The following is a 26,261-nucleotide window of genomic DNA, read 5'->3' as shown; positions in this document are numbered from 1 at the left end:
AAGCACACTTTTTGGTGTTTACCATCATTTATAGTCATAAATAAAAGTTATATGTACTGTACAGTGGGTTTCAGTGTTTGTTAGTGTGTTTGTTGTTGCCTCAGTAAATAACAACAACAGCAACAACAACAACAACAACACCCACAACTGAACTGGGAGAACGAGAGTGTGAGCCACCAGCCATGTTACCAGGGTGTCCTGTTGCCATGGAGACCGGAAGAGAGTCAGCGTGCGTGCGTGTGTGTGTGTGTGTGTGTGTGTGTGTGTGTGTGTGTGTGTGTGTGTGTGTGTGTGTGTGTGTGTCGTGTGTGTGTGTGTGTGTGTGTGTGTGTGTGTGTGTGTGTGTGTGTATCTGTTTCCTCCATCTGTCCCAGCAGAGCACCAGATCCCCCAGAACACAGATTCATGATGTCATCACTTCAGAGGACCAAAACTGTAATCTAACTAAACCTGACTATAATCTAACTAAACCTGACTTTAATCTAACTAAACCTGACTATAATCTAACTAAACTTAACCATCTAACTTCAATCAAAACCTACAAATAACCATAATCTAACTGTACCTAATCATAATTTAACCAAACCTAATTACTATCTAACTAAACCTTCAACTTTAATCCCATTAAATGTAACTTTCATCTAACTAAACCTGACTACAATCTGACTAACTCTGACTTTAATCTCACTAACCCTGATTTTAATCTCACTCAACCTGACTATTATCTAACTTAACCTAACTATAATCTAACTAACCCTGACTTTACTCTAAACTTGAGTAGAATCTAACTAAACCTGAGTATAATCACCTTCATTATAGTTAGGTTTAGATTTTACTGAGCAATAATCTAACTAACGTTGACTTTACTCTAAACTTGAGTAGAATCTAACTAAACCTGAGTATAATCACCTTCATTATAGTTAGGTTTAGATTATACTGAGCAATAATCTAACTAACGTTGACTTTACTTTAAACCTGAGTAGAATCTAACTAAATCTGACTCTAATCCAATTTAGCCTATCTGTAATCTTACTTAACCTAACTGTGATATAATTACACCTCAGTAGAATCTAACTAAACCTGTAATCACTTTAATTATAGTTAGGTTTAGATTATATCAAGCTATAATCTAACTAAACCTGAGTAGAATCTAACTTTAGTCAAACTTTAAATTGAGCTTTAATCTAAACGTGACATAATGACAGAATATTCTGGGTTTTTCTGACTATTTGTGAAATTTGACTGCAACTTCCAGGGTAAAAAATTTTTTTTTAAAATTTCTGTTACTTTACAATGATATCATCGCCATGGCAACCTGTAAGTGATGTGTGTGTGTGTGTGTGTGTTCCCTCAGAGGAGCGACGTCCATCGTGTACCGCTGCGAGGAGAAACAGACCCAGAAACCCTACGCCGTCAAGGTCCTGAAGAAGACGGTCAGTGGAGCGACAGGAAGTCTGTGGAGTCTCACATTTCTGCCAACTCATGCTTCTGTTTCCGCTGCAGATCGATAAGAAGATTGTTCGCACTGAAATCGGCGTCCTGCTGCGTCTTTCCCACCCGAACATCGTGAGTAACCACCGACTTCGTCAGTCGTCGCCCGCGACCCTGGCGTATCCAGTCTCCCTGAAACATTTGTCTTCAAATCTTTTCTTCATATTTATGAGGGGAAATATAACAAGGTGGAGCTCGTTGATTCTTTTTTCACACAGAAGCTTCCAGTCAGAGAGAAGATGAGAGATTCTGACTGGGTGGATGTCAGGCTGCTGATTGGGGATGGATAGCATAGTCATAGTGTAGCAATAGCACATTGATATCATAGCAATATCATAGCAATAGCATAGTGATGGTATAGTGATAGCATAGCGATAGCACAGTGATAGCATAGTGATAGCATAGCAATAGCACATTGTTATCATAGCGATAGCATAGTGATAGCATAGCAACAGCACAGTGATAGCATAGTGATAGCATAGTGATAACACAGTGATAGCATAGTGATAGCACATTGATAGCATAGTGATAGCATAGCAATAGCACATTGATATCATAGCAATATCATAGCGATAGCATAGTGATAGCATAGCGATAGCACATTGATAGCATAGTGATAGCATAGCAATAGCACATTGATAGCATAGTGATAGCATAGAAATAGCACATTAATATCATAGCAATAGCACATTGATAGCATAGTGATAGCATAGCGATAGCAATGGCTAAACCCCCGATGACACTATAAAGGGTTTGATTTCTGATTTCTGATTGGCTGCTTGGAGCAACACACTTTTTAAAATGTGGAACAAGCCAGGGAGAGAGAGACACTGTCTTCACTTCTGGAGCGTCACTCCAGGTCTGGAGTGACGCTCCAGGTCTGGAGATGATTCTTACTGCTGGAAAAACCTCCAGGAAGTAGATTTTACATAATGTATTTAAGTCCCGTTTAAACAACGTCTGTTTATATGGAAAGAAAAAGGCAGAAACGCTGACAAGAATGTAGTTAGTATGCCCGGCCACGGGAGGGCGCTGTTGTTTGATTACATAATGAAACCACACCCTCACGCGTGCAGAGAACAACACGCTGTTCAGAACGGCGAGCTCAACGGCATTGGACTGTCATGGCGTTGGACTGTCATGGCGTTGGACTGTCATGGCGTTGGACTGTCATGGCGTTGGACTGTGAACCATAAGACCAGCAGGTCCCAGGAGAACGTGTTCCCTGCAACCTAAAAACGGATTATTGGTATAGAATGGACGTCGCTAACTACCGGGGCTCAGGGCAGAATGAAGGAGCCTGTGAGCCTGAGCTCAGGGCAGCAACACCCAGGCGTTTCTCGTGAGCGTCTGACGGGTGTTTTCCCTCGCCGGTGTTTCAGATCCAGCTGAAGGAGATCTTTGAGACGGACACCGACATCGCGCTGGTGCTGGAGCTGGTGACCGGGGGAGAACTCTTCGACCGGTAGGGATCCTCTGGACAGGAAGTGAAGGAGAAACACGGCTCACTGATTGGTCCGGACCGAAAACAGGAAGTCCCGCGCCGTTAGCCCACGGCGGCTAGGCTAGTCTTCCTCTCTACTTCCTCCTCTCTTCTTCCTCTCTACTTCCTCCTCTCTTCTTCGTCCTCTACTTGGACTGGACTATAAACTCTGAAGTCTGGAATCTAGAATCTGAAATTACATCAGTTAATGAGAGGAAGATGCTCTATAATCTGAATTAGAGGAGGAAGATGCTCTATAATCTGATGTTAGAGGAGGAAGATGCTCAGTAGTGTGACGTTAGAGGAGGAAGATGCTCTATAATCTGAGGTTAGAGGAGGAAGATGCTCTATATTCTGGTGTTAGAGGAGGAAGATGCTCTATAATCTGACAGAGGAGGAAGATGCTCTATAATCTGATATTAGAGGAGGAAGATGCTCTATAATCTGACATTAGAGGAGGAAGGTGCTCTATAATCTGACGTTAGAGGAGGAAGATGCTCTATAATCTGACAGAGGAGGAATATGCTCTATAATCTGACATTAGAGGAGGAAGATGCTCTATAATCTGATGTTAGAGGAGGAAGATGCTCTATATTCTGGTGTTAGAGGAGGAAGATGGTCTATAATCTGACGTTAGAGGAGGAAGATGCTCTATAATCTGACTTTAGAGGAGGAAGATGCTCTATAATGTGTGTTGCCGTGTCGTTGCCTCCAGGATCGTGGAGCGGGGGTACTACAGCGAGAGAGACGCGGCTCACGTCATCAAGCAGATCCTGGAAGCGGTGGCGGTAAGACGTCTTCAGTTGATCAACTTCACAGTCAACCTCAGTCCGTCAACAAATAAAGAGCAACGGTGTTGCTGAGGTTTCAGTTGCTCTGTTTGTTAGCTGATGTTTTGTCGTGTTGGCAGCAGATAGTTTGGTTGCACTCGTTGTTTAGTTGTCCTAGGTTTTAGGGGGGGGCAGTAGGTGTTGCTCCAGTTGCTGGTTGCTGGTTCCAGGATCTGGCAGGGGTAGTAGTTGCCTGTCTTGCCAGGGGGTGGATGGTTTTGTAGTTGCCGGTTGTTGGTTGATGGTTGCTGGTTGCTGGTTGTATGGCCTGGCAGGTGTAGTAGTTACACGTGTTGGTTTCTTATGTAACAGCAGCTTCCATCCTGCTGCTGAACAGATTATAACTGGAGAGGATTAACACACACACACACACACACACACACACACACACACACACACACACACACACACACACACACACACACACACACACACACACACACACACACACACACACACACACACACACACACACACACACACACACACACACACACACACACACACACACGCACACACAGATATATGAGGCGTATGTTTCTCAGTTTGAAAAATATAGGTCAACAGTGGTGTGTGTGTGTGTGTGTGTGTGTGTGTGTGTGTGTGTGTGTGTGTGTGTGTGTGTGTGTGCGTGTGTGTGTGTGTGTGTGTTGGGATTAAAGTTGTATTTGTTGTATCAGACTTATGTGCGTCGTTAATCTGCAGCAGAAACATCATGCGGCCCTTCAACACGTCAACATCTTTTCACTGCAGTTTTACAAACAACTCAGAATATCAGTGGACTCGTCCATTGTCTGTGGTCTGTCCACTGTTGGTGGTCAGTCCATTGTCGGTGGTCAGTCCACTGTCTGTGGTCAGTCCACTGTCTGTGGTCAGTCCATTGTCGGTGGTCAGTCCACTGTCTGTGGTCAGTCCATTGTCTGTGGTCAGTCCACTGTTTGTGGTCAGTCCATTGTCGGTGGTCAGTCCACTGTCTGTGGTCAGTCCATTGTCGGTGGTCAGTCCACTGACTGTGGTCAGTCCACTGTCTGTGGTCAGTCCATTGTCTGTGGTCCGTCCATTGTCTGTCATCAGTCCATTGTCTGTGGTCAGTCCACAGTCTGTGGTCAGTCCATTGTCGGTGGTCAGTCCATTGTCTGTGGTCAGTCCATTGTCTGTCGTCAGTCCATTGTCTGTGGTCAGTCCACAGTCTGTGGTCAGTCCAGTGTCTGTGGTCAGTCCACAGTCTGTGGTCAGTCCATTGTCGGTGGTCAGTCCACAGTCTGTGGTCAGTCCATTGTCTGTCGTCAGTCCATTGTCTGTGGTCAGTCCACAGTCTGTGGTCAGTCCAGTGTCTGTGGTCAGTCCACTGTCTGTGGTCAGTCCAGTGTCTGTGGTCAGTCCATTGTCTGTGGTCAGTCCTTGGTCTGTCATCAGTCCATTGTCTGTGGTCAGTCCACAGTCTGTGGTCAGTCCATTGTCGGTGGTCAGTCCATTGTCGGTGGTCAGTCCACTGTCTGTGGTCAGTCCACTGCCTGTGGTCAGTCCATTGTCTGTGGTCAGTCCACTGTCTGTGGTCAGTCCATTGTCGGTGGTCAGTCCATTGTCTGTGGTTAGTCCACTGTCTGTGGTCAGTCCATTGTCTGTGGTCAGTCCACTGTCTTTGGTCAGTACATTGTCGGTGGTCAGTCCATTGTCTGTGGTCAGTCCACTGTTTGTGGTCAGTCCACTGTCTGTGGTGTCAGTCCACTGTCTGTGGTGTCAGTGGACTCGTCCATTGTCTGTGGTCAGTCCACTGTCTGTGGTCAGTCCGTTGTGTGTGGTGTCAGTGGACTCGTCCATTGTCTGTGGTCAGTTCTGAGAATGGGACAAACCATTGTCAATGGGTAGTTATGTTTTATAGCGAGAGGACACACCATTGTCGCTGACGGGGGGATTCACTGTTCTCACAATGGGACAAACCATTACCAGGTCCTCGGAGGACTCAGCTCTTTGGCTTCAGGTGTGTTTATTGTGTGTTTTCTAGTATTTACACGAGAACGGCGTCGTGCATCGGGACCTCAAACCGGAGAACCTGCTGTACGCCGACCTGTCGCTGGACGCGCCGCTGAAGATCGGTAACTGTCCACCTGCACGACACGCAAACCCCCTCCTGGAGTCTAGCCTCAAACCCCCTCCTGGAGTCTAGCCTCAAACCCCCTCCTGGAGTCTAGCCTCAAACCCCCTCCTGGAGTCTAGCCTCAAACCCCCTCCTGGAGTCTAGCCTCAAACCCTCTCCTGGAGTCTAGCCTCAAACCTCCTCCTGGAGTCTAGCCTCAAACCCTCTCCTGGAGTCTAGCCTCAAACCCCTTCTGGAACGTCTGAGTAGCCTCAAACCCCCTACAAGAGCCCCAGAATAGCCTCAAACCTCCTCCTGGAGTCTAGCCTCAAACCCTCTCCTGGAGTCTAGCCTCAAACCCCCTCCTGGAGTCTAGCCTCAAACCTCCTCCTGGAGTCTAGCCTCAAACCCTCTCCTGGAGTCTAGCCTCAAACCTCCTCCTGGAGTCTAGCCTCAAACCCCATCCTGGAGTCTAGCCTCAAACCCCTTCTGGAACGTCTGAGTAGCCTCAAACCCCCTACAAGAGCCCCAGAATAGCCTCAAACCTCCTCCTGGAGTCTAGCCTCAAACCCCATCCTGGAGTCTAGCCTCAAACCCCCTCCTGGAGTCTAGCCTCAAACCCCCTCCTGGAGTCTAGCCTCAAACCCCCTCCTGGAGTCTAGCCTCAAACCCTCTCCTGGAGTCGAGCCTCAAACCCCTTCTGGAACGTCTGAGTAGCCTCAAACCCCCTACAAGAGCCCCAGAATAGCCTCAAACCTCCTCCTGGAGTCTAGCCTCAAACCCCTTCTGGAACGTCTGAATAGCCTCAAACCTCTTCTGGAGCTTCTAAATAGCCTCAAACCCCCTCCTGGAGTCTAGCTTCAAACCCCTTCTGAAGCTTCTCAGTAGCCTCAAACCCCCTACAAGTGCCTCGGAATAGCCTCAAACGCCTCAAACGCCTACGACCAAACTCAGGCGTCGTTCCACTGCAGAGAAGTTAGTTGGATGTTTTCCCTCCAGACCCAGACCTCGTTCACACGTGGAACCGGTTCTGATATCTTTCTACATCGACCGCTTCGCCATCGACGTGTGACTGACGTCACTGATAAGAGGAAGCTGCTTTTTTTTACCTTTTTACCTCCTCTCCTCCTCCGGCGTCCAGATTCTGTCGCTTGTATTGAACAACCACTGGAAAATGGATCTACAGGCTGACCTGTGTCGCCAGATATGGAGGGAATCATTAATGTATTACAAATATAATAATAGCTTTAGGGTTTTAACATGATTCCTACACAGGTGCTGCCTGAAATCCTTTTTCCTTTGTGTCGGCTGAACGCGGGCACAAAGCCTCGCTCCTCCTTTGATCTCCTCCATTGCGACGCCCAGATGGCGTCCGAGCCGCGGGCCAACACCTCCAGATGGAGGAGGCTCAGTTTGAGTCCTCTCCTCCTCTTCATCCTCGTCATCCTCCTCCTGGATTGTCTCTAAATAGAAATAATAGAACACTTTAAAAAAAAAAAACCCCAAAAAGAACAGAGTTCTGATCATGAGAAATTTTCCTCTCTCGCTTTCACAGCCGACTTCGGTCTTTCCAAAATCATCGACGACCAGGTGACGATGAAGACGGTGTGCGGGACACCGGGGTACTGCGGTAAGTACACGGATTAAACTGGTCGTACCGTGAAGGTAAAGCCGCCTGGCCATTACTAGGTCTCATAGTGTCGAAGGTACGACGCCCCGTTGGCAACGTCAAGTTTTTCGGGTCTGTGTTTCTTTTTTAAGTGTCTGTTGGCAGCAGCTTTGGAGTGGGAACAGAAACCCTTTGATGTTTTTAGGGTTCGTTCACCTAATAGGATAAATCGCCTCATAGGCGGACGATACGCTCCAGGTGGCGCTGCAGAAGCTACTGATTCTTGTTGGATTAATAAGGTGGTGTAGCAGCAGCGGTATAAGGTGTAGCAGGGAAGGTTTGGGCCGTGTTGCGTTCACTGTCACTGTGGCCCTGTGGGAATTCTGGGAACTCTGTTATCCACATCTCACATCTCACTGGCTCTTCTGCCCACAGCGCCGGAAATCCTGCGGGGCAACGCGTACGGTCCCGAAGTGGACATGTGGTCCGTGGGCGTCATCCTCTACATCCTGTGAGTCCAATAACAACCCCCCCCCCCCCCCCCCCCCCCCCCCCCCCCCCCACACACACACACACACACACACACACACACACACACAGAATAAAGGGTCTGGTTTTGGTGTGTCGGGGACGTATAGTTTTTCTGGCAGAGTAACTTTAAGGTCTTCCAGACATATCGTGCCACTATCATGAATTTAAGTCTCTGTATAGCTATACATGAGTTAAACTGCCCCCCCCACCCCCCCCCCCCCCCTCCTCCCCCCCCCAGACTCTGTGGGTTTGAGCCCTTCTTCGACCCGAGGGGGGATCAGTACATGTACAGCCGCATCCTCAACTGCGACTACGAGTTTGTGTCTCCGTGGTGGGATGACGTGTCTCTGAACGCCAAGGATCTGGTGAGTTCACGTCTCACAAACTATGAGAGAGAGAGAGAGAGAGAGAGAGAGAGAGAGAGAGAGAGAGAACATAAAACCTGCAGTTACCATATCAATTCAAACACCTTTTCCCCCCAAAAAAAGAAAATTGTGAAACCAAAGAAACCTGATCATTCCTTTTCAGGCAAAAGCATAAACTGATTACGTAGCAAATACAAAAATAAGAACGACAGACACGGAAATGAAGGATTTTGTGAGGATTCATGAGACTCACCGCAGGGGGGTTTTGGTCTGCAGGTCAGTAAGCTGATAGTCCTGGACCCTCACAAGCGCCTTAGTGTCCGCGAGGCCCTGCTGCACCCCTGGGTGCTGGGCAAGGCTGCCCGCTTCTCCCACATGGACACCGCCCAGAGGAAGCTGCAGGAGTTCAACGCCCGGCGCAAACTGAAGGCGAGTCTCAGGCTCCGTTCGCACGGTTCCAGCTGAAAAGTGTGTCGTCACTCGTCTTTTCATTCCACAAAAGGTTTTTTGCGTTAAAGAAGAGACGAACGGAGAGTCGAGGCGACTTTCTTTATTCCGCAGGTTGACAGGTGTCGAACATTCCGACGGTCCACGATCCAGTGCATCCGTCGGCTCTGTTCTTCCCTGAGGAAGTTATCAAATAACACCGCCTCCATGCATCACGTAACTACGGAAGAGGATGAGGGCCACTGTGGAAAAAACCCCTGAGTTCTGACTTTTAAATGCAGAATTCTGACTATAAACTCAGAAATCTGAATTTTAAACTCAGAATGCCAACTTTTAAATGCAGAATTCTGACTTTTTCTCTCAGAATTCTGACTTTTAAACGCAGAATTCTGACTTTAAACTCAGAATTCCGACTTTTAAACTCAGAATTCTGACTTTAAAATCCTGAGTTCTGACTTTTTTTCTCATAATTCTGACTTTTAAACGCAGAATTCTGACTTTTTAAGACAGAATTCTGACTTTTCAACACAGAATTCCGACTTTTTAAAATTCTGACTTTTAAATGCAGAATTCTGACTTAAAAACTCAGAATTTTGACTTTAAAACTCAGAATTCTGACTTTTTTTGTCAGAATTCTGACTTTGAACTCAGAATTCCCACTTTTAAACTCAGAATTCTGAGAAAAAAAAGTCAGAACTCAGGGGTTTTTTTCCCACAGTGGCCCTCATCCTCTTCCGTACATAACCCACTGAGCATGTGCAGAAAAACGAGCTACCACGGCCTTGGTGCGCAGTTGCGTTACCATAGAGACAGAGTCGGGGCGCTCCACCTTGGAAACCGTTTTATAAAAGTTGCATTTTCAGATTCCCTCGTTGTTTCCTCTGTTGGAATTATGTGTTCATTGGTGCTTTGTTTTTGCCGCCAGGCTGCCATGAAGGCGGTGGTGGCGACCAGCCGGATGCACGAGGGGCTCGCCGGCGTCGCACCGACAGCTGTGAAATCCCGGGTTCGGGGACTTCCCGGCAGAGCAGCATGCAGCAGGACCCGCCGCCCGGAGTCCACCGGCCCCGCCCCCTCAGACAAAACCGGCCCCCGCCCCAAAGCGCGCAGGTCTGCCGCGCCGGAGGGCGCCGAGTCGACGCCGGCCGACCAAAGTGCCGTCGGCCCGTCGCCGCCACGCAGCCCCAAACCCCCCGGCGGCGAGGTCTCGCCCACGGGCCCCGCCCCCGTCCGACCACCGCTGCGTGCCGACGGGCTGCGCCAGGCGTCCGTCATCCCCAAGACCATGCTGGTCCAACCGCGGCCGCCGCGGAAGAGCTGCTCCGTCGTGGGGCCCGCCCCCAGGGGCGGAGCCGGCATTGGCCACGCCCCCAAGTCCCAACAACCTCACCAATGGCTTCCTGCCGGGGGCGGAGCCTAACAGCAAGACCACCAACTGCCAATGATCGCCAGGCCTGCGCCCCGGTCTGGATCTGTCCGCCTGGTACATAGCTACTGCAGTGGCAAAATGACTGAGTGTGTGTGTGTTGTGTGTGTGTGTGTGTGTGTGTGTGTGTGTGTGTGTGTGTGTGTGTACATATTGAGACCCAGTTTACGCGACAACGTTTCAAGTGAAACGTGGTGTTAACATGTTTTAGGTTGAGAAAAGTTCCCTACAGCAGCGGTTTTGAGAATCGTTGCCCGAAAACGGCCGAAATGCTGAAAAACAAAAGGTAGTTCTTCCCGTCGGGCCACTAGTGGGCGCTGTTGGCTTGTCTTCGTAATAAACCCACGCACGCAGAGAACAAAACTCTATAAACACCAACACTAGTGAGAACACAGACATTCTAGTAGGCAGACGGCCATGTTGGATTCTTACTACGGTGACTGTCACAATAAAAGCGGCAAGTCCCCCGGAAGAAGAATACCGACTGGGAGTCATGACACCGTGGAGAAAACTGCTCCTAACATCCCATCTACTGAGCGTGTGCAGATCTACTCGTTGCTATGACAGCAGCATTTCAAAACAAGCTGTTCTTCACCTCCCGGATCTGCATTTTTACGTTTTCATCTGAAAGCGTTGTCGCGTAAACGCGGCCTGAGGCGTCTTGGTCTCGTCCTGGCAGAAGAGTAAAACTCATTTATTCACACGGATCCGTGTGGGAACAGAAATGCTAACCATCACACACCCACACACACTCGTCATTTTGCGACTGTTTTAGCCTCATTTTCTGGATTCCAGGAACAAACGTGTCCAAAAAAACCCCCAAACAAACAAAACAAAAAAAAAATCCGCTTGCATTCCGCCTCCAAACACCAGACTTTCCCCCTGAAGGGTGAAAAGAGCGTCGAACGACCGTCCCGTTTGCAAGTTTCAAAAGCTGCCGACGTTAAAAGAGACAAACAAACCGAACCATTGAGTCACGTCGGCTCTCGTTTCCACGCCGTTCCGTCACGCCACCCATTCCGGATCCTTCGGAAACTGAACTCTTGACTCCGGGGGGGGGGGACGTCGCGGGAGTCACGAGGCGCCGCCGTGGGTGGAAACGTGAAAACGACTCAGCGCAGAGAAAAACGACGCCTTCTGTTTGCTTCACCCTCGTTTCAGGACAGGGTTCAACCCTTTAACCCGCCGTCGCGTCGCCGAAGAACCTGTGTTCCGTCACGGACGAACGCACAATGTCAATATCATTGACCGAAATGTAATCCTGACATTCCAACGCATTCGCAACAACTTTATGTTTGTTTATGCGTTTGAAAACCTAAATGCTTTCTTGATTTTTTTTTTTTTTTTCACTGGAGGATTTTTCATTTTTTTTTTGAAACAAATTCAACGCGAGGACTAAGCAAACCAATCATATGACTCAATTTAAGCTTCAGATTTCAACAATTAACCTATAAAATGTTATACTTTATTACTTAAATCCAACCTAACAAACTAATGTTCTTTTATCTCTTTAGAGGACATCAAAGGGTTAAAACAGAGACGTTTTTTCATTTGAACTTTGCTTGAGGTCAATATTTTTAGTTGTGAGTCTCGTCTACAATGACATTAGCTTAGCGTTAGCATTGAGGCTAAAAAACACTGGGGTGCTGCTCGCTGCAGGTTTAACGCTTCTTGTGATGTCACAGCTCAAATTCAACCAGTTTACACGACAACATTTCATGTGAAAATGACTTTTTATTTTGTATGGTTAAAAGAAAAAAAAGTTTCACGATCATGCGGCAAATGATGTTTGTTTTCAAGGAAGTGCTGAAAATGATGTCGTTAGCATGCCGGGCCCACAAGTTGGTGCTGCTGGTTGTTTTTGTAAAACGTGAAAATGTTCTCATTTCACTAAAGTTTCACGTTTACATGGCAACGCTTTGAAAATGGCATCTGTTTAGATGGAAATGGCAGAAAAAATGAAAACGATGTAGTTTTCACATTTGGCCACTAGCGGGTGCTGTTGTTTGCATTTGTAATAAAATCACACACACACATAAGCGCAGAGAACAAAACACTATAAAACATTAACGACAGGCGAACACGGACGTTCTAGTCTGACTGTCAAAATAAAAGCACCAAGTCCCAGGAAGACATGGACTCTGGGAGTCAGGACACTCTGGAGGGAACGTTTTCATTGTCTATCTACCTGAGCATGTGCAGAACGACGAGTTACTACGGCCAGATCGTGCAGCAGCAGCGTTTCAGAAAAGTTCCCACAGAGATGGAGTTGGATCATTTTCTAAAAGTTCCACCATTGGAGTTGCTCTTAAAAATTGTTTCAAAATCTTCAGGTTCTTTTTTTCACTTGAATGTTGTCGTGTAACCGAACCCCCCCAAAAAACCGTTTTCCACGTTCAGTTTGCGATGTAACCCAGACGGCTGCAGGCTCGGTTGTCAAAAGTCGTTTGGAGTCAAAACGTGTCTTTTGGGACTCGTCGGATTCAGAAAAGTGAACGTTGAGTCCCCGATGAGGGGACAAACAGGACCTTCCGGAGAACTTTTCGAAGAAGAAGTACTTTTCGCTGGGCTTTTGAGGACTGATTGTATTTTACAAACGTTTTCTGGAGTGGGCGGACGCAACGGACAGCTCTGTCTCTCTCTCTGGATCTCCTTCCTCGTCCTCTTCCTCTCGCATCCCTTCCCTTGTTTTGCTCGAGGCTTTCAAACTCTCCGGGGTAGGGGGGTGTGGGACCTTTCTGCCTCTCAAGCTCTTTGTAAAAACCCTTTCTACCGTTTTCCTCCGCCGCCCTGCGCTGACCGTCCGACCCGGCCGTTGGGTAGCTAGTCTTAGGTACGTAGCTTGTTGTGTTCGTGAGCTGGTAGTGACTCCCTGTGTTGTTTACACTTTCACCAGCGTCGATGACGCTCTCCTGTTTGCACTGTACATACCGTAGTTGGGTTTTCAGGCCGGCTCCACTCCAGACACTCGGAGACACGTTCGGGCGCTCCAGCCCCCGAGGAAAGACCGAAATCTGACCTTTGCCCCCCCCCAAAAAAACAGACTCTGTAATCCGATCAGAAACCACACGCTCTAACCTCTTAGTCTACAGGGGCTTCCAAATCAAATGCACAGGTGGGGGAGGGGGGGGAGGTATTGACATAAGTTGTACGTGAAGCTACAGTGGCTGAGACAGTCCAAAAAGGACAGCAGGAAGAACAAACATACCAAACATTGTCCCCGAAGCGTCTCGATCGTCTTTGAGTATCGGAGCAGGTTGTTAGCAGGTCTTCACTCCAGGACTTTGGAGTCACCGTGTCGGCAGAGAATTGACCCTTGTCCTCAACAAAGGTGACCAACTGGGAGGTGGTTGATGTAGCTCCGCCTCCTGGAGCCAATTCAAAGTTAAATCACCGCGGATTAGTTGTGGATGCGAGTTGGGGCGGGGCGAGTTTTCACGCTGTCCCCACTGACAAACGTTCTCGTTGTTCACAATCAGAAAGTTCTGGAAGCGGTTTTTCACAGAGGCTTTACTTGGACGGCCGCAACTTCTGCATACTGTGACGTGCCGTACCGTCCCGCTACCATACCAAACCGTACCGTATCGTCCTGCTCGGGCCTCGTTCTGCACAGGACGCAGGACAAATTAGTAACCGAAGCAGAAATGGGTCTTCTTTGTTCTGTCACAGCCACTCTGAGAAGTCCTAGGATCCTGAAGGGGAAACACTCTCGCCCCCGACCAACCGACCCTTCGATATCCACATCGTCAACAACTTTTATTAAAACACACGGTCAAGAAACCTGAAATACACGTCTTGTAATTCAGTTTACCGACTCCAGGTGGCGCCATATCAACACGTTGTGGCTCGATGCAAAGGGTCGATTGGAAATGAGGCTTGTGAGTCTGTTAAAGATTCTGCGCTGACTTCTGGGTTCTCGGTTTCGGCTACTCTTGAGGTACGACAGGAACAAGACATGGCGTTAAAGTTCTGGATAAATGGACAAAAAAACAAGATGAGCGCCGTCATGCTAACGCTAAAAATAAAGGATAATATATGAACTCAAGTGAAACCGTGAAGCAAACATTCCCGAATACCTAAATGATGCCTGGCGGTTCTCGACACCACTGCAGCTCCAACTGGACATTTTCTCCGTCGTACCTCTAGAAAAGCTGCGAACTCCTAAACTTCAGGCTTCAAGCAGCCAATAGCAAGGCAGCGTGCTACGATGGCGCCACCCGGAGGTGAAGATCAAGTGTTTTTTCAATGATGCACTTTGATAGAAGAGTACAGAATATCTATAATTGAAGGTTTTATTCTGAGGTTTTCCTTTACAAAGAGGAACCAAACCGACAAACCCTAACCCTTTTTTTTTTGCTTTTCTTCATGTCTGCTTTCATGTCAGTCGCAAAAGGTTTGATAAATGATCACCTTTCACAATAAATGTTTCAATCACACCCACAATTCAACAGATGTTTCACTGCATTTTGCACCAGAAGGTTTAATTACAATTGGAAATTTCATCCTGCCTGTTTTGGAAAAATGGAGCCATAATAACCTTTAAATTTAAACTTTAAAGTTTTACTTTGGTCTGTCAGAGTATACGAGATGACAACGTCTATATTAAACAAAAACAAACAATTAGGCTCAAAGTGAAGCCAATTTTAATGAAACCTGGTTAAAATTCTGTGAAACGTCAAGAAAAAAAAACATTTCCTTCAACATGGATTTTTCATCTTTAAAAAAAAAAAACTTCCCCAGAGTTTGTAAGTTGAAACTTTCAGTCGCAGGTTGTTGTTTTTTTAACACTTTGACGAGTTTCTCCGTCTTCTGAGATCAAAGAACACCGACTCAACTCGTCGTTTCAAAACCCTGCTTGCCTGAAGAGAAGGAAGCTAAATTCTTTTCAACAAACCAAAACTTTGATGAATTTAATTGAAGCTGCGGAAGAGTTCATTATTCCTGTTTCCTCGTCACGATGCTGCCGCCGCCGGGCTTCAGCCAACACACATCAGTTTGATCTGAACTTTGGCTTTGATCTCTTTAATCACCATAAAATCTTCTCCCTGTTTTTCTTTTTTGTACCTTTAAGTTGTTTGTTTTTCTTATTTTTTCTCTTCCCCCTCTTTTCATTCACTCCTTTTTTCTGTCATTTCTTCTTTTTTCATCTATTTTCTTTGTTTCTTTTCTTTCTTTTTTTCCATTTCTTTTAAGTTTTCCCTTTTGTTGGCCATTCTTTTTTTTTGTTTTTCTCATTCTTTCACTATTGTCCTTTTCCTCTTTTTTCTTTCTGTTTTCTTTTTTCCAGTTCTTTTTTCTTTTTTTCTTATTTTTTAGTTTTTCCAGTTTTTCTTTCTTTCTTTCTTTCGTTCTTATTCTTCTTCTTGGTTCCCGTCGTTGTGTCACGTTGAGATGTGTCCGGGTTCTGTGGCTCGGTGGTTTGGTTCCTCTCTGAACTCCTCGCCTCCCCCCGGTCCGACGTGTCCGACCTTCGTACCGTAACTTCCTGCCAAACGGATCGTACTGGATGCGTCGCCGTCATGGTGAAAGCATGTGACTATTTGATTTACATCTATACTCTTCTGTAAAAACATGAATACTTTTGCTTCTATTAATCCCGGGCCTGTTGGGTAATCGGGGGGGAGGGGCTTGAGGTGGGCGGGGCTAATCTTTAAATGTTTTGTGTTTGATAAGTATAAACTTGTATCTTTTTCATTTCTGATTTTGGAGACATAAAGTGAAGGATTGCCGGCGTGGGCCGCCACACCTGTATCTTTGCATGCATCATGGAACTTCCGTTGCTCATATCAGATTAGAGACGCCGACGCGACGCGATGCGTCCCACTTCGGTCCGGATGAATAATCTACCGCAGAATGTTTTGACTCTCACATCACATGTACAGTAAAGTTTAGCAGATAGACATCCTCCACGGCTCCTGTGCTCTTCTTTTGCTCGCCTCCAGCCTCAGCGGGAAGGATTTAAAGTCCGAGTGAAATGAAAATTTAACCTCCAAAACACTCTGGTGTCGCTTCTAGGGACATTTTTCCTGCTAACTGGCCGAAGGGTAAACTGTTAAAACACGGCAATCTGCGAGAAAATAGCCGATAAACGGCGCTATTTCCACTGCTGGGCGGAGCTTCTGACAATAATAGAGTGACATCACGAGTTGTGCACACGCCCAAGTTGTGTTTACATTATGGAGGATCAGAGTTTTGACCACAAAGAGGCTGAATTTAACCATATTTCATCATCGTCGTCATTTCAAACCCAGTGATTGATGAAGAAGACACAGAAGGTGGTTCTGCCATCGGTGACCCCGTCTGGAACATGTTTGAGGAAGCAGAAGACGCTTCGTCCTCCATTCGTCCTCGTCTCCTCGCCTCAGCAGACGCCAGTTTTCACCTTTGAGGCTTTGAGGCTCCTGACTTTTGGTAGAACGACCGGCTTCCTGGATCCAACACGTCCAAGAGCTTTTCCGACTGAGGAATCCCCGAAGATGACTCCAGATATTACTTGATTATCTACTAGCCGCCCGAGCTAGCAGCTAGCCGCTAGCCGCGAGCTAGCCGTGAGCTAGCCGCTCCCGCCGCCCGTGCTCCTTTCCTCCTCTCTCGGTCTCTTCCAGGCTCAATCTTTCGTCAAGGCTCATAAAACGCCGACTATAACTTCAAAACACTGTAAAAACTTGGATATTTAAGAGGGAAACAAGTCAATATAAACACGAAAGAACGTGACCTATCCAATAACAACAAGCTGATCCATGGGAGATAAACAGGCCCCACACCGCGATAGGAAACACACACCTCATGATGTATTATCTTGTTTTCTTTATTGGTCTTTCTGTGTCTCTTTGTCCTTTTTTGTTCTATTTCTCATTTTCTTTCATTTTTCCTCTAATTTTTTTCTCTTTATTTCCTGTATTTTCATTTTTTTTTGCTTTCTTTTTTCCAAAATCTTCCTTCCTTCCTTCCTTGGTAACCTGGTGGAGCGACTCACATAACCACGCCGCTCCAAAAGCAACAATTTTTTATTTTATTTTTTTTAAATTACATGCACATCAGAAACATAGCGAGTTCTGGACCTGGGAGAGTCTTCCCCGGCTGCTAGGGCCTGGCGCTCACTGAACCACCTGGCGACCAGAGTCCAAACCCGGCAGACAGGGGCTCAGTGAAGGTGGTGTTGAAGGTGTAGAGGTGGATCAGAGAGGCGGAGGAAACTGTGAAGAAGGACAGAGTGCCAGCGGGACAGTCCACATACACTGCGACTCTACCGGAGGAGGAGGAGGAGGAGGAGGAGGAGGAGATGGTCGTTCCTCGGCTATTGTGCGTGACAGAGAAACCTTCGTCGGAGCAGTACAGACTCCAGGACTGATGGTTCCGTCCGAACAGACACTCGGCGCTGCTTCCTTTCCTTCCGATTCCTCTGCAACTCACCGATACGGAAACTTCTCCGCTCCACGCCGCCTCCCAGTAGCATCGGCCGCTCAGGACGTTTCTGCACAGCAGCTGAGGACACCAGTCGTCAAACCGGTCGGGGTGATCGGGATACGGCTGCTTTTCCTCCACGCGCGTCGCCTCCACGTTGTCGGTGGACAGTTTCAGGACTCTGTTCGTGGAGTTTGTGTCGACTTCGAGTTGGGTGAAATCTGGTGGGTGGAGGAGGGGGGGTTGGAAGAAAACTCAGCTGCAGGTCATCATCTGACAAGTGTGAAGGACTTATTGACTTATCAGCCAGACTTACACTTGCTCAGCCCAGGTTTTAACCACTGCTCTGCACCGTGGTCCGCCCTGCAGGGGGAAACAGTCAGAAGGCTTTTCTCTCCACCGTGAGGTCCCGACAGGTCCGGACCAGGACGGACCTGCCGTTTCCTCCAGGCTCTGGTTGTTTTTCTGTGTGGATTCTGGTACTTCATGCTCAGATAATCTCTGAAGCCACCTTGAATTTGGCCTCAAATTTAAATATGGCCCACCAAAATGCCGATGTGGCCACTAAAACATCTCAAATGTTATATGTGAGCACCCTAATCAGGTAAAATGCAGATTTTATTTCCACTCATTTGTGATGATGATGGCCTGTGAACAGGACCACATTGGTTGGATGCCACTGCAATTCTTTAAATCCAATATGGCCACCGGGCCCGCCATGCTTTATAGGAAATAATCATATCTCCTAGTCTGGTAGACGAATCACTATACAGGTAAACAGGGGTGAATATTCCAAATATGTAATCAGATTTGAAATCGGGTCAGGAGGTCATGTGGCAATTTCAAGATTGCCGTCAATGTTGTCTGTAGTCTGTTCATTGGTGTTTCTCATGATCTACAACAGCTATGAAAATAGTTGTAGAGAGTAGACACACGTTTTTTAGGGTCAGGGAATCTGTTAATCCACTCATATCATGAAACACAGGGGTCCTAAAGCAAAATTGATTGGAAAGAAAAGAAGGTGTAGCTCAAGGAGTTCCTCGATTCTGAACATTGGAGCTCATGAAGCTGCAGAGATGAAGTGATGAACGAAGCCTCCTGATGTATTTCAGCTCACACTGACTCAATTCAAACTTTGCTCAGAACTGTTGTGGGGACGTTTGGAGGACATGCTAACCTGTTAGCCTGTTTCTGTTCCCCTCCTCCTATATACAGCTGGGAGACGGGCGGGGGATTGAGTCTAAGTCGCTGATAACTGGAGACATTTTGAAAGAACACCTGAGTCCGCATGAGGACCTCCTGCTTGTGTGTCCATACCTGAGAGTGTCCAGTGCGCAGGTCGGATCCTCCACTGCAGCGGACAGCTTCTCCACCACCGAGGCTCCTGGGTGGTTGTAGCTCAGGTCCAGCTCCCTGAGACGGGAGGACTTGGAGCTCAGAGCTGAGACCAGAGAAGCACCGCCCCCCTCCGAGACCAGACACCCTGACAGACTGGAGGAACCACAAACATGGCGTCAAGTCAAGACAGGAGGAGGAAGATCCTCCACCGCCGCACCAACATCGACCTGATCAGCCAGCGGCTGGATCCTGACCTGAGAGCTTCCAGTTTGCAGTGAGGACTCTCCAGTCCAGAAGACAGAAACTCCACCCCGGAATCCTGCAGGTCGTTGTTGCTCAGGTCCAGATGTGTCAGACTGGAGGACTGAGAGCTGAGGACTGAGGACAGAGCTCCACAGCTTCTCTCTGACAGACCACAGTTGCTCAACCTGGAGAAGAAGAAGATCAATCGGTCAATTGGGAAAACAAAGAAAACAACATAGTGAGACACAAATCCTTGTTTTTCACGCCAGAGTCTGAGGCAGAACTCTGCGGCGTGGAGAATCACGAACACGGTGAGTGGAGGAAGTAAAGCTGCTGCTCTTCAGCTGGACTGACGCTGGAACCTTTACGTTTGTTGTTTTACTTCCTGGTTAAATCATTGAGGAAACGTCAAGACGCTACAATGCTCTGACGCGTTCTACTGATGTTCTAGAGGTGTGAGGAGAACAGAGGAGTTCACCGATGTTCTACAGACAGCAGGAGGAAAACACGGGAGTTAATAGATATTCTCGATATTCCAGAGAGAGCAGGAGGAGAGGAAAGAGTGCGGGGCAAGAATGAACCATGAGGTCAGAACCTGAGAGCTTCCAGTTTACAGTGAGGACTCTTCAATCCCGAATACAGACGCTCCACCCCTGAATCCTGCAGGTCGTTGTTGCTCAGGTCCAGATGTGTCAGACTGGAGGACTGAGAGCTGAGGACTGAGGACAGAGCTCCACAGCTTCTCTCCGACAGGCCGCAGCTGCTCAACCTGAAGAAGAACCAACAATGAGAACCAATCTGGTGTTTTTGACGGACTCGGGCCTACATGTTTGTTCCTGAACCACGTACTCAGCTTTGTTGGAGGCTTTGACGACAGGCAGCAGCTTCAGAAGAGCCTCCTCAGAAGCACAGTACTTCTTCAGGTCAAACTCCTTCAGATCTTCTTCTGATGACAGTAAGATGAAGACCAGGGCGGACCACTCAGCAGGAGACAGTCTGTCAGTGGAGAGACGTCCTGATCTCAGGTACCATTGGATCTCCTCCACCAGAGAACCGTCGTTCAGTTCGTTCAGGCAGTGGAACAGGTTGATGCTTCTCTCTGGAGACAGGCTCCCACTAAGCTTCTTCTTGATGTACTGGACCGTGTCCCGGTTGGTCTGTGAGCCACTTCCTGTCTGTGTCAGCAGACCTCGGAGGAGCTTCTGATTTGTCTCCAGCGAAAGGCCCAGGAGGAAGCGGAGGAACAGGTCCAGGTGTCCGTTTGGACTCTTCAAGGCCTCGTCCACGGCTCGCTGATGGAGATGGTTTAAGTTCACTTTGGGCTTTTCCTTCGACGCGTTTGGCCACCAGGACGTCTGCTGTTGTTCATCCAGCAGGTTGATTCCGGAGTTCATGAAGGTCTGATGGACATGAAGAGCAGCCAGGAACTCCTGAAGACTCAGATGGATGAAGCAGAAGACCTTGTCCTGGTACAGGCCCTGCTCCTCTTTAAAGACCTGTGTGAACATTCCAGAGTACACCGAGGCTGCTCTGAGGTCGATGCCACACTCTGCCAGGTCGGATTCGTAGAAGATCAGGTTTCCTTTCTGCAGCTCCTCAAAAGCCAGTTTCCCCAGAGACTCTATCATCTCCCTGCTCTCTGGACTCCAGTGTGGATCTGTGGCAGCGCCTCCATCAAACTTCACCTTCTTGACTTTGGCCTGCACCACCAGGTGGTGGATGTACATCTGAGTCATGGTCTTGGGCAGCTCTCCCCCCTCTCCGCTCCCCAGCGCCTCCTGCAGGACCGTGGCGGTGATCCAGCAGAAGACTGGGATGTGGCACATGATGTGGAGGCTCCGTGAGGTCTTGACGTGGGAGATGATCCTGCCGGCCCGCCGCTCATCCCGGAACCTCCTCCTGAAGTACTCCTCCTTCTGCGGGTCGGTGAACCCCCGGACCTCCGTCACCATGCCGACACAGTCCGGGGGGATGTGGTTGGCCGCCGCAGGCCGCGTGGTGATCCAGAGGCGGGCGGAGGGAAGCAGGTTCCCCCTGATGAGGTTTGTCAGCAGCACGTCCACCGAGGTGGACTCTGTGACGTCGGTCAGGATCCCGGTGTGCCGGAAGTCCAGAGGGGGGCGGCACTCGTCCAGACCGTCGAAGACGAAGACCACCCGGAGGTCTTCGAAGCCGCAGAGTCCCGCTTCTTTGGTCGGAGGGAAGAAGTGATGGACGAGGCCCACCAAGCTGAACCTCCTCTCCTTCAGCAGGTTCAGCTCTCTGAAGGTGAACGGGAACGTGAAGTGGACGTCCCGGTTGGTTTGGTCTTCGGCCCAGTCCAGAGTGAACTTCTGGGTCAGGAACGTCTTGCCGATGCCGGCCACTCCCAGCGTCAGCGCCGTTCTGATTGGCGGAGACCCCCCAGGCGAGGCTTTGAACAGGTCTGCCGGTCTGACGCTGGTTCCTCCTCCGTCCGCTCTCCTGGACGACGCCTCGATCCGTCTGACCTCGTGCTCCTCGTTGACCTCCGCAGTCCCTCCCTCCGTGACGTGGAGCTCCGTGAAGATCTGGTTCAGGAGGGTGGACTCTCCTGCTCTGGAGACCCCCTCGAACACCACCTGGAACCTCTTCTTCAGGGCGGATTTCACCTTCTGTTGGCACAATGGAACGAAGGTTCCTGAAAAGAAGACACCATGAAAGAGTTGAGTGTCAGTGGAGACCTTTCTCCTCCATCAGCTCCTCCATCAGCTCCTCCATCAGCCTCTCAGCGGAGATGTTTGCATCACACGAACAGCAGAGTTCACCAACTCTCTTTGTGTCGGATCGTCTCTGCTGCTTGTAGAATTTTTGTGCGCGACTTCACTTTTTCTCCGACTCACATGCAGGAGAAGGACATGACTGGAGTTAGGCCTGGGCAATAAACCGAACATTTACCGAAATGTACGAAAATTACCGACGTCATTTTTGCCCATGTTGGTATATTCAGTGTTTTTTTTTAAAAATCAAAAAAAGAAGAAGAAGAAGAAGAAGAAAGGCTGGTTTTGAGTATGTGTGTAAGCACAGATATAAAACACCAGATGCCCAAAGCCCATCAGCGCCTGTTGATGTGACGTGCCTCCAGCGCCGCCATCTTGGATAGGTCTACCACTCCTGCTAAACATCAAGATCCCAGGCTAGAAAATCCACAAAAAACATTCATCGCTCACTTGCTAGTCCACATGTAATACCTCATTTTAAAGCTGAGGACCAGCTCTTTCCCCCTTTCCAATAATTTCCCCACCAGGTTTCCCATGAAACGAGACGAACTCCTCTTACTGCTCCGCAGACGCTCGGCCAGCTCCTCCTGCTTCATCCTCCTCAGGAGGTCCAACGTGATCCTCAGAAGCGACTCTCTGCTGCTCCTCTGCCCGTCGTCCTCGTCCGCCCTCCCGCCCGCCGAGCACGCTGGGTAATCTGGCCTCAGCAGCCTCTTCATCTCCTTCAGCTCCTTCCTCATGAAAGCCACCATGTTGTCCTCCAGCAGCTGGAACAGAGAAACATCTGGGGTTGAGCAGGAGTTAGAGACGTGAGGGGAATTCCGCTCCTCTACAAGCAGAATCTGATCTATTTAAAAAAAAAACGTTAATTTCCAAGACGTTGCCATATGTTCGATATCTGAATGGAGACTCGTTCTCACCGCAAATATGGAGTCCAGATGTGTTTGATGCGGAGGGGCGGAGCTCTGCTGGACGTCGCTGTAGAAACATGGTTGACTTTGTTAAAGCTGCTGACTGGCGTGACAGTGAACCCCCCCCCCCCCCCCACTCACCGATTCTCACTTCCTGCTCCAGATCCAAACTCGATGGGCTCAAACATCGACTGGTCGCTCCTCATGGACGCGGCGCCGGACGGAGCCTCAGAGTCACGGCTTGAAGCAAACACATCTGGAACAGAGCGGCTGGAACCACGGGACAAGAATATTGTGAGTCTCAGCCGGGTTTAGAAGATTCCCCGAGTCACAACTTCGTAAAAAAAAATACTGTAGGGATAATAAATGTATAGTTATAAACTAGTTATAAACTAGCCGTGTTTTAGGACACAGACGGAAAAGTCAATCACTGATTTGTTGTCAAATGTTCAATCAAATCTAATGAATAATCTCTCTGGTCGTCTCTGAATCCTAACGAGTCGTCACATTAACTTGTTGATACGTTTCCTGATGTCCCGATGTCTCAATGCCCCAATGTCCCAATGTCCCGATGTCCCAATGTCCTGATGTCTCAATGTCCCGATGTATCAATGCCCCAATGTCCCAATGTCCTGATGTCCTGATATCCTGATGTCCTGTTGTCCTGTTGTCCTGTTGTCCTGATGTCCCAATGTCCCAATGTCCCGATGTATCAATGCCCCAATGTCCCAATGTCCTGATATCCTGTTGTCCCAATGTCCCAATGTCCCAATGTCCCAATGTCTCAATGTCCTGATATCCTGATGTCCTGTTGTCCTGATGTCACAATGTCCCAATGTCCCAATGTCCCGACGTCCCAATGTCCTGATGTCCTGATGTCCCAATGTCCCAATGTCCTGTGTCCCGATGTCCTGATGCGTCCCATGTCAGTGTGATTAGCTCATATTGATAAAGACAAATAATGATAACAATGTCAGTTATTCAACCCGAACTGAATCATGTGAGAGAAAACGTACTACGTCTTCAAGGAAGGATGTTTTCTAAATTGTATAAGTCTGTTGAAGGAGGAGTCACTCTTCATGGACACACAGCTGGGTCCAGGTCCAGGTCCAGGTCCAGGTCCAGGTCCAGGTCCAGGTCCAGGTCCAGGTCCAGGTCCAGGTCCAGGTGAGTCCCCTCTGTTCTGCTTGTTCATCCTACAAAATAACACATTCAGATTTGAGTGAACGAGAACAGGAAAGACAGGTGTGTGAATTATTTTCTATAAAATCAGCCTCAAAGGAGATTGTGACCATAATTCAGTTCAGGTACGCCCCCTTGAGGTGAGGCAGGGTACTGCCTGCCTCACTGGCTTGACTTTTCTCTGCACTTTATTGTGACGGATTCTCTCACACACACATTATAGACATGACCCAGACTGTAGAGTCCTGCTGGAGAACAATATTAGTGTAACGTTCATGGTGTTGATATGCTGAGGAGCAGAAAGGTCATGTGACCCAGGTTATATCGGATCACATGACTCAGCTCTCCACTGCCTCGCCAGGGATTTCTGCCCCGGAACATGTGTAGAGTCACACCGAAAATGCATCTTTAACACAAATCAGTGGAAAATATTGATATTAATTTTATGTATGTTTTTATGTTTTTATTTATTTATTTATTTATTTATTTCCACGATGGTAGGTGAATCTCACCGGCGTCAGTCAACTTCAATGAATCCTTATGGAAGGAAAATACTGAACCAGCTGAAAGAAAACGTACCGCGTCTTTAAGGAAGGAGGTTCTCCGGGATCCGCGAGTGTGCGTTTGGACCAGTAACTCATTATGGACTGAAAGCTGGGTCCCGGTTCTGGTCCAGGTTCTGGTCCAGGTTCTGGTTCTGGTCCAGGAGAGTTCCCTCTGTTCTGCTTGTTCCTCCTACAAAACAACACTTTCAGATTTTAATGAACAAGAAAGACAGATAAGACCGACTCTACGTACCGAACGATTCAGAGGAGGTGAACCATCTTTACGGTTCCAAGTTGAGTCGGGCAGCTATTAGCAGCTATTAGCAGCTATTAGCAGCTATTAGCAGCATGCTAAAGTGTATAATGTGACTTATTTATAAGTTGCAGTTTGAGTAGCAGCAGCACAACAGTGACGTTAGTGTTTTCCTCTGCCGCTGGAGCAAGAACGACTCAGAACCAGTTAACGAACGTGATGACTCGTGAGTCGCCGTTCAGTAAAGTGACTCGCGGGTTTTGGACGATTCGTTCAAAACCGTCACGTCGCCAGTGTGTTCAGCTCATATCGAGGAAGACAAAAGGAGTGAGAGCGACAATAATGTCAATCAAGTTCAATGAATCATTGAGCAAAGAAAGACAGTAGATACTGAACCAGCTGAAAGAAAACGTACTGCGTCTTTAAGGAAGGAGGTTCTCCAGGAGACACCAGTGTGTGTTTGGACCAGTAACTCATTATGGACTGAAAGCTGGGTTCTGGTCCTGATCCTGATCCTGGTCCTGGTCCTGGTCCTGGTCCAGGTTCTGGTCCTGGTCCTGGTCCAAATCCAAGGGAGTTTCCTCTGTTCTGCGTCTTCATCCTATTAAATAACATTCTGGTTTGATTCAATGAGAACAAGGAAGACTGGCGACTGATAACAGTTTACTATATATCATATATCAATATAAATTGTGTCATTTCGTGTTAATATTTAACACACACACACACACACACACACACACACACACACACACACACACACACACACACACACACACACACACACACACACACACACACACACACACACACACACACACACACACACACACACACACACACACACACACACACACAGTGAAATCAAGTCAAAGATTAATTTAAAAAAAGAATGTAATGGAAAGAAGAAGAGAGGAAGATAGAGAAAAGACAAAGGAAAAAAAGAGATTCTGACCTGCTGGACGTCCTCCACCTCTCCTCAGAGACACTCCTGGAGCAGACGAAGTGGCTCGTCCGTCTTTCTGTCTGTCCTGTTTGATCTGAAGACGCCGTCCCTCCCTCGTCTCTCACAGTCCAGATGACAAACTGCTGCTGGGCTGAGACACGCCCTCAAGACGCCAGAGGCCTTCTGAACCAGGCCGGTTGACCTGCAGAGCGCCGCCCATCGTGACGATCATAAACTTTATTTGAAGGTACATTGTCGGTACTGAAGTACGCCGTACAATCAAAGGTTAGTACGGAGCTTTAAAAACCTATAAAACAATACAAGCAATAGAAGAGACAGTACAACTGGCCTCGGAGGCATCAAGCAGCGTGAAACTGTGTTTTTCACATGTATATACGTGTGTGTGTGTATATATATATATATATATATATATATATATACA

General features: G+C 48.0%; 2 protein-coding genes across 2 annotated transcripts in view; one reads left to right on the top strand and one right to left on the bottom strand.

The window, feature by feature from the left end:
* The window catches only part of LOC308137295 (calcium/calmodulin-dependent protein kinase type IV-like), a gene marked incomplete at both ends in the record, with an annotated part of 11,244 nt that extends 966 nt beyond the window's left edge, over positions 1 to 10,278 (top strand). Inside the window, 13 exon segments of the mRNA XM_080505914.1 lie at positions 1,355 to 1,433; positions 1,504 to 1,566; positions 2,874 to 2,956; positions 3,690 to 3,762; positions 5,810 to 5,900; positions 7,437 to 7,511; positions 7,926 to 8,001; positions 8,260 to 8,386; positions 8,663 to 8,815; positions 9,759 to 9,803; positions 9,806 to 9,883; positions 9,885 to 10,180; positions 10,182 to 10,278. Of these exon segments, the coding sequence (XP_080362040.1) occupies positions 1,355 to 1,433; positions 1,504 to 1,566; positions 2,874 to 2,956; positions 3,690 to 3,762; positions 5,810 to 5,900; positions 7,437 to 7,511; positions 7,926 to 8,001; positions 8,260 to 8,386; positions 8,663 to 8,815; positions 9,759 to 9,803; positions 9,806 to 9,883; positions 9,885 to 10,180; positions 10,182 to 10,278 (1,336 nt within the window).
* A 7,064-nt stretch (positions 10,279 to 17,342) lies between these two features.
* On the bottom strand, positions 17,343 to 26,039 carry LOC308137582 (NLR family CARD domain-containing protein 3-like; the record flags this gene model as incomplete). Its single annotated transcript, XM_080506334.1, has 10 exons — positions 17,343 to 17,884; positions 17,980 to 18,026; positions 18,981 to 19,154; positions 19,256 to 19,429; positions 19,840 to 20,013; positions 20,094 to 21,877; positions 22,543 to 22,749; positions 22,903 to 22,960; positions 23,035 to 23,163; positions 25,945 to 26,039. The coding sequence occupies 10 exons, from the start codon at positions 26,037 to 26,039 to the stop codon at positions 17,343 to 17,345; spliced, it is 3,384 nt and encodes a 1,127-aa protein (XP_080362460.1).
* Between the last annotated feature and the right edge of the window lie 222 nt (positions 26,040 to 26,261).

Source organism: Blennius ocellaris (genome assembly GCF_963422515.1).
Source record: "Blennius ocellaris genome assembly, chromosome: 12".
Lineage (NCBI taxonomy): Eukaryota > Metazoa > Chordata > Actinopteri > Blenniiformes > Blenniidae > Blennius > Blennius ocellaris.
Note: the sequence above shows the minus strand (reverse complement) of the source record. Positions and strands in the feature narration are given on the sequence as shown.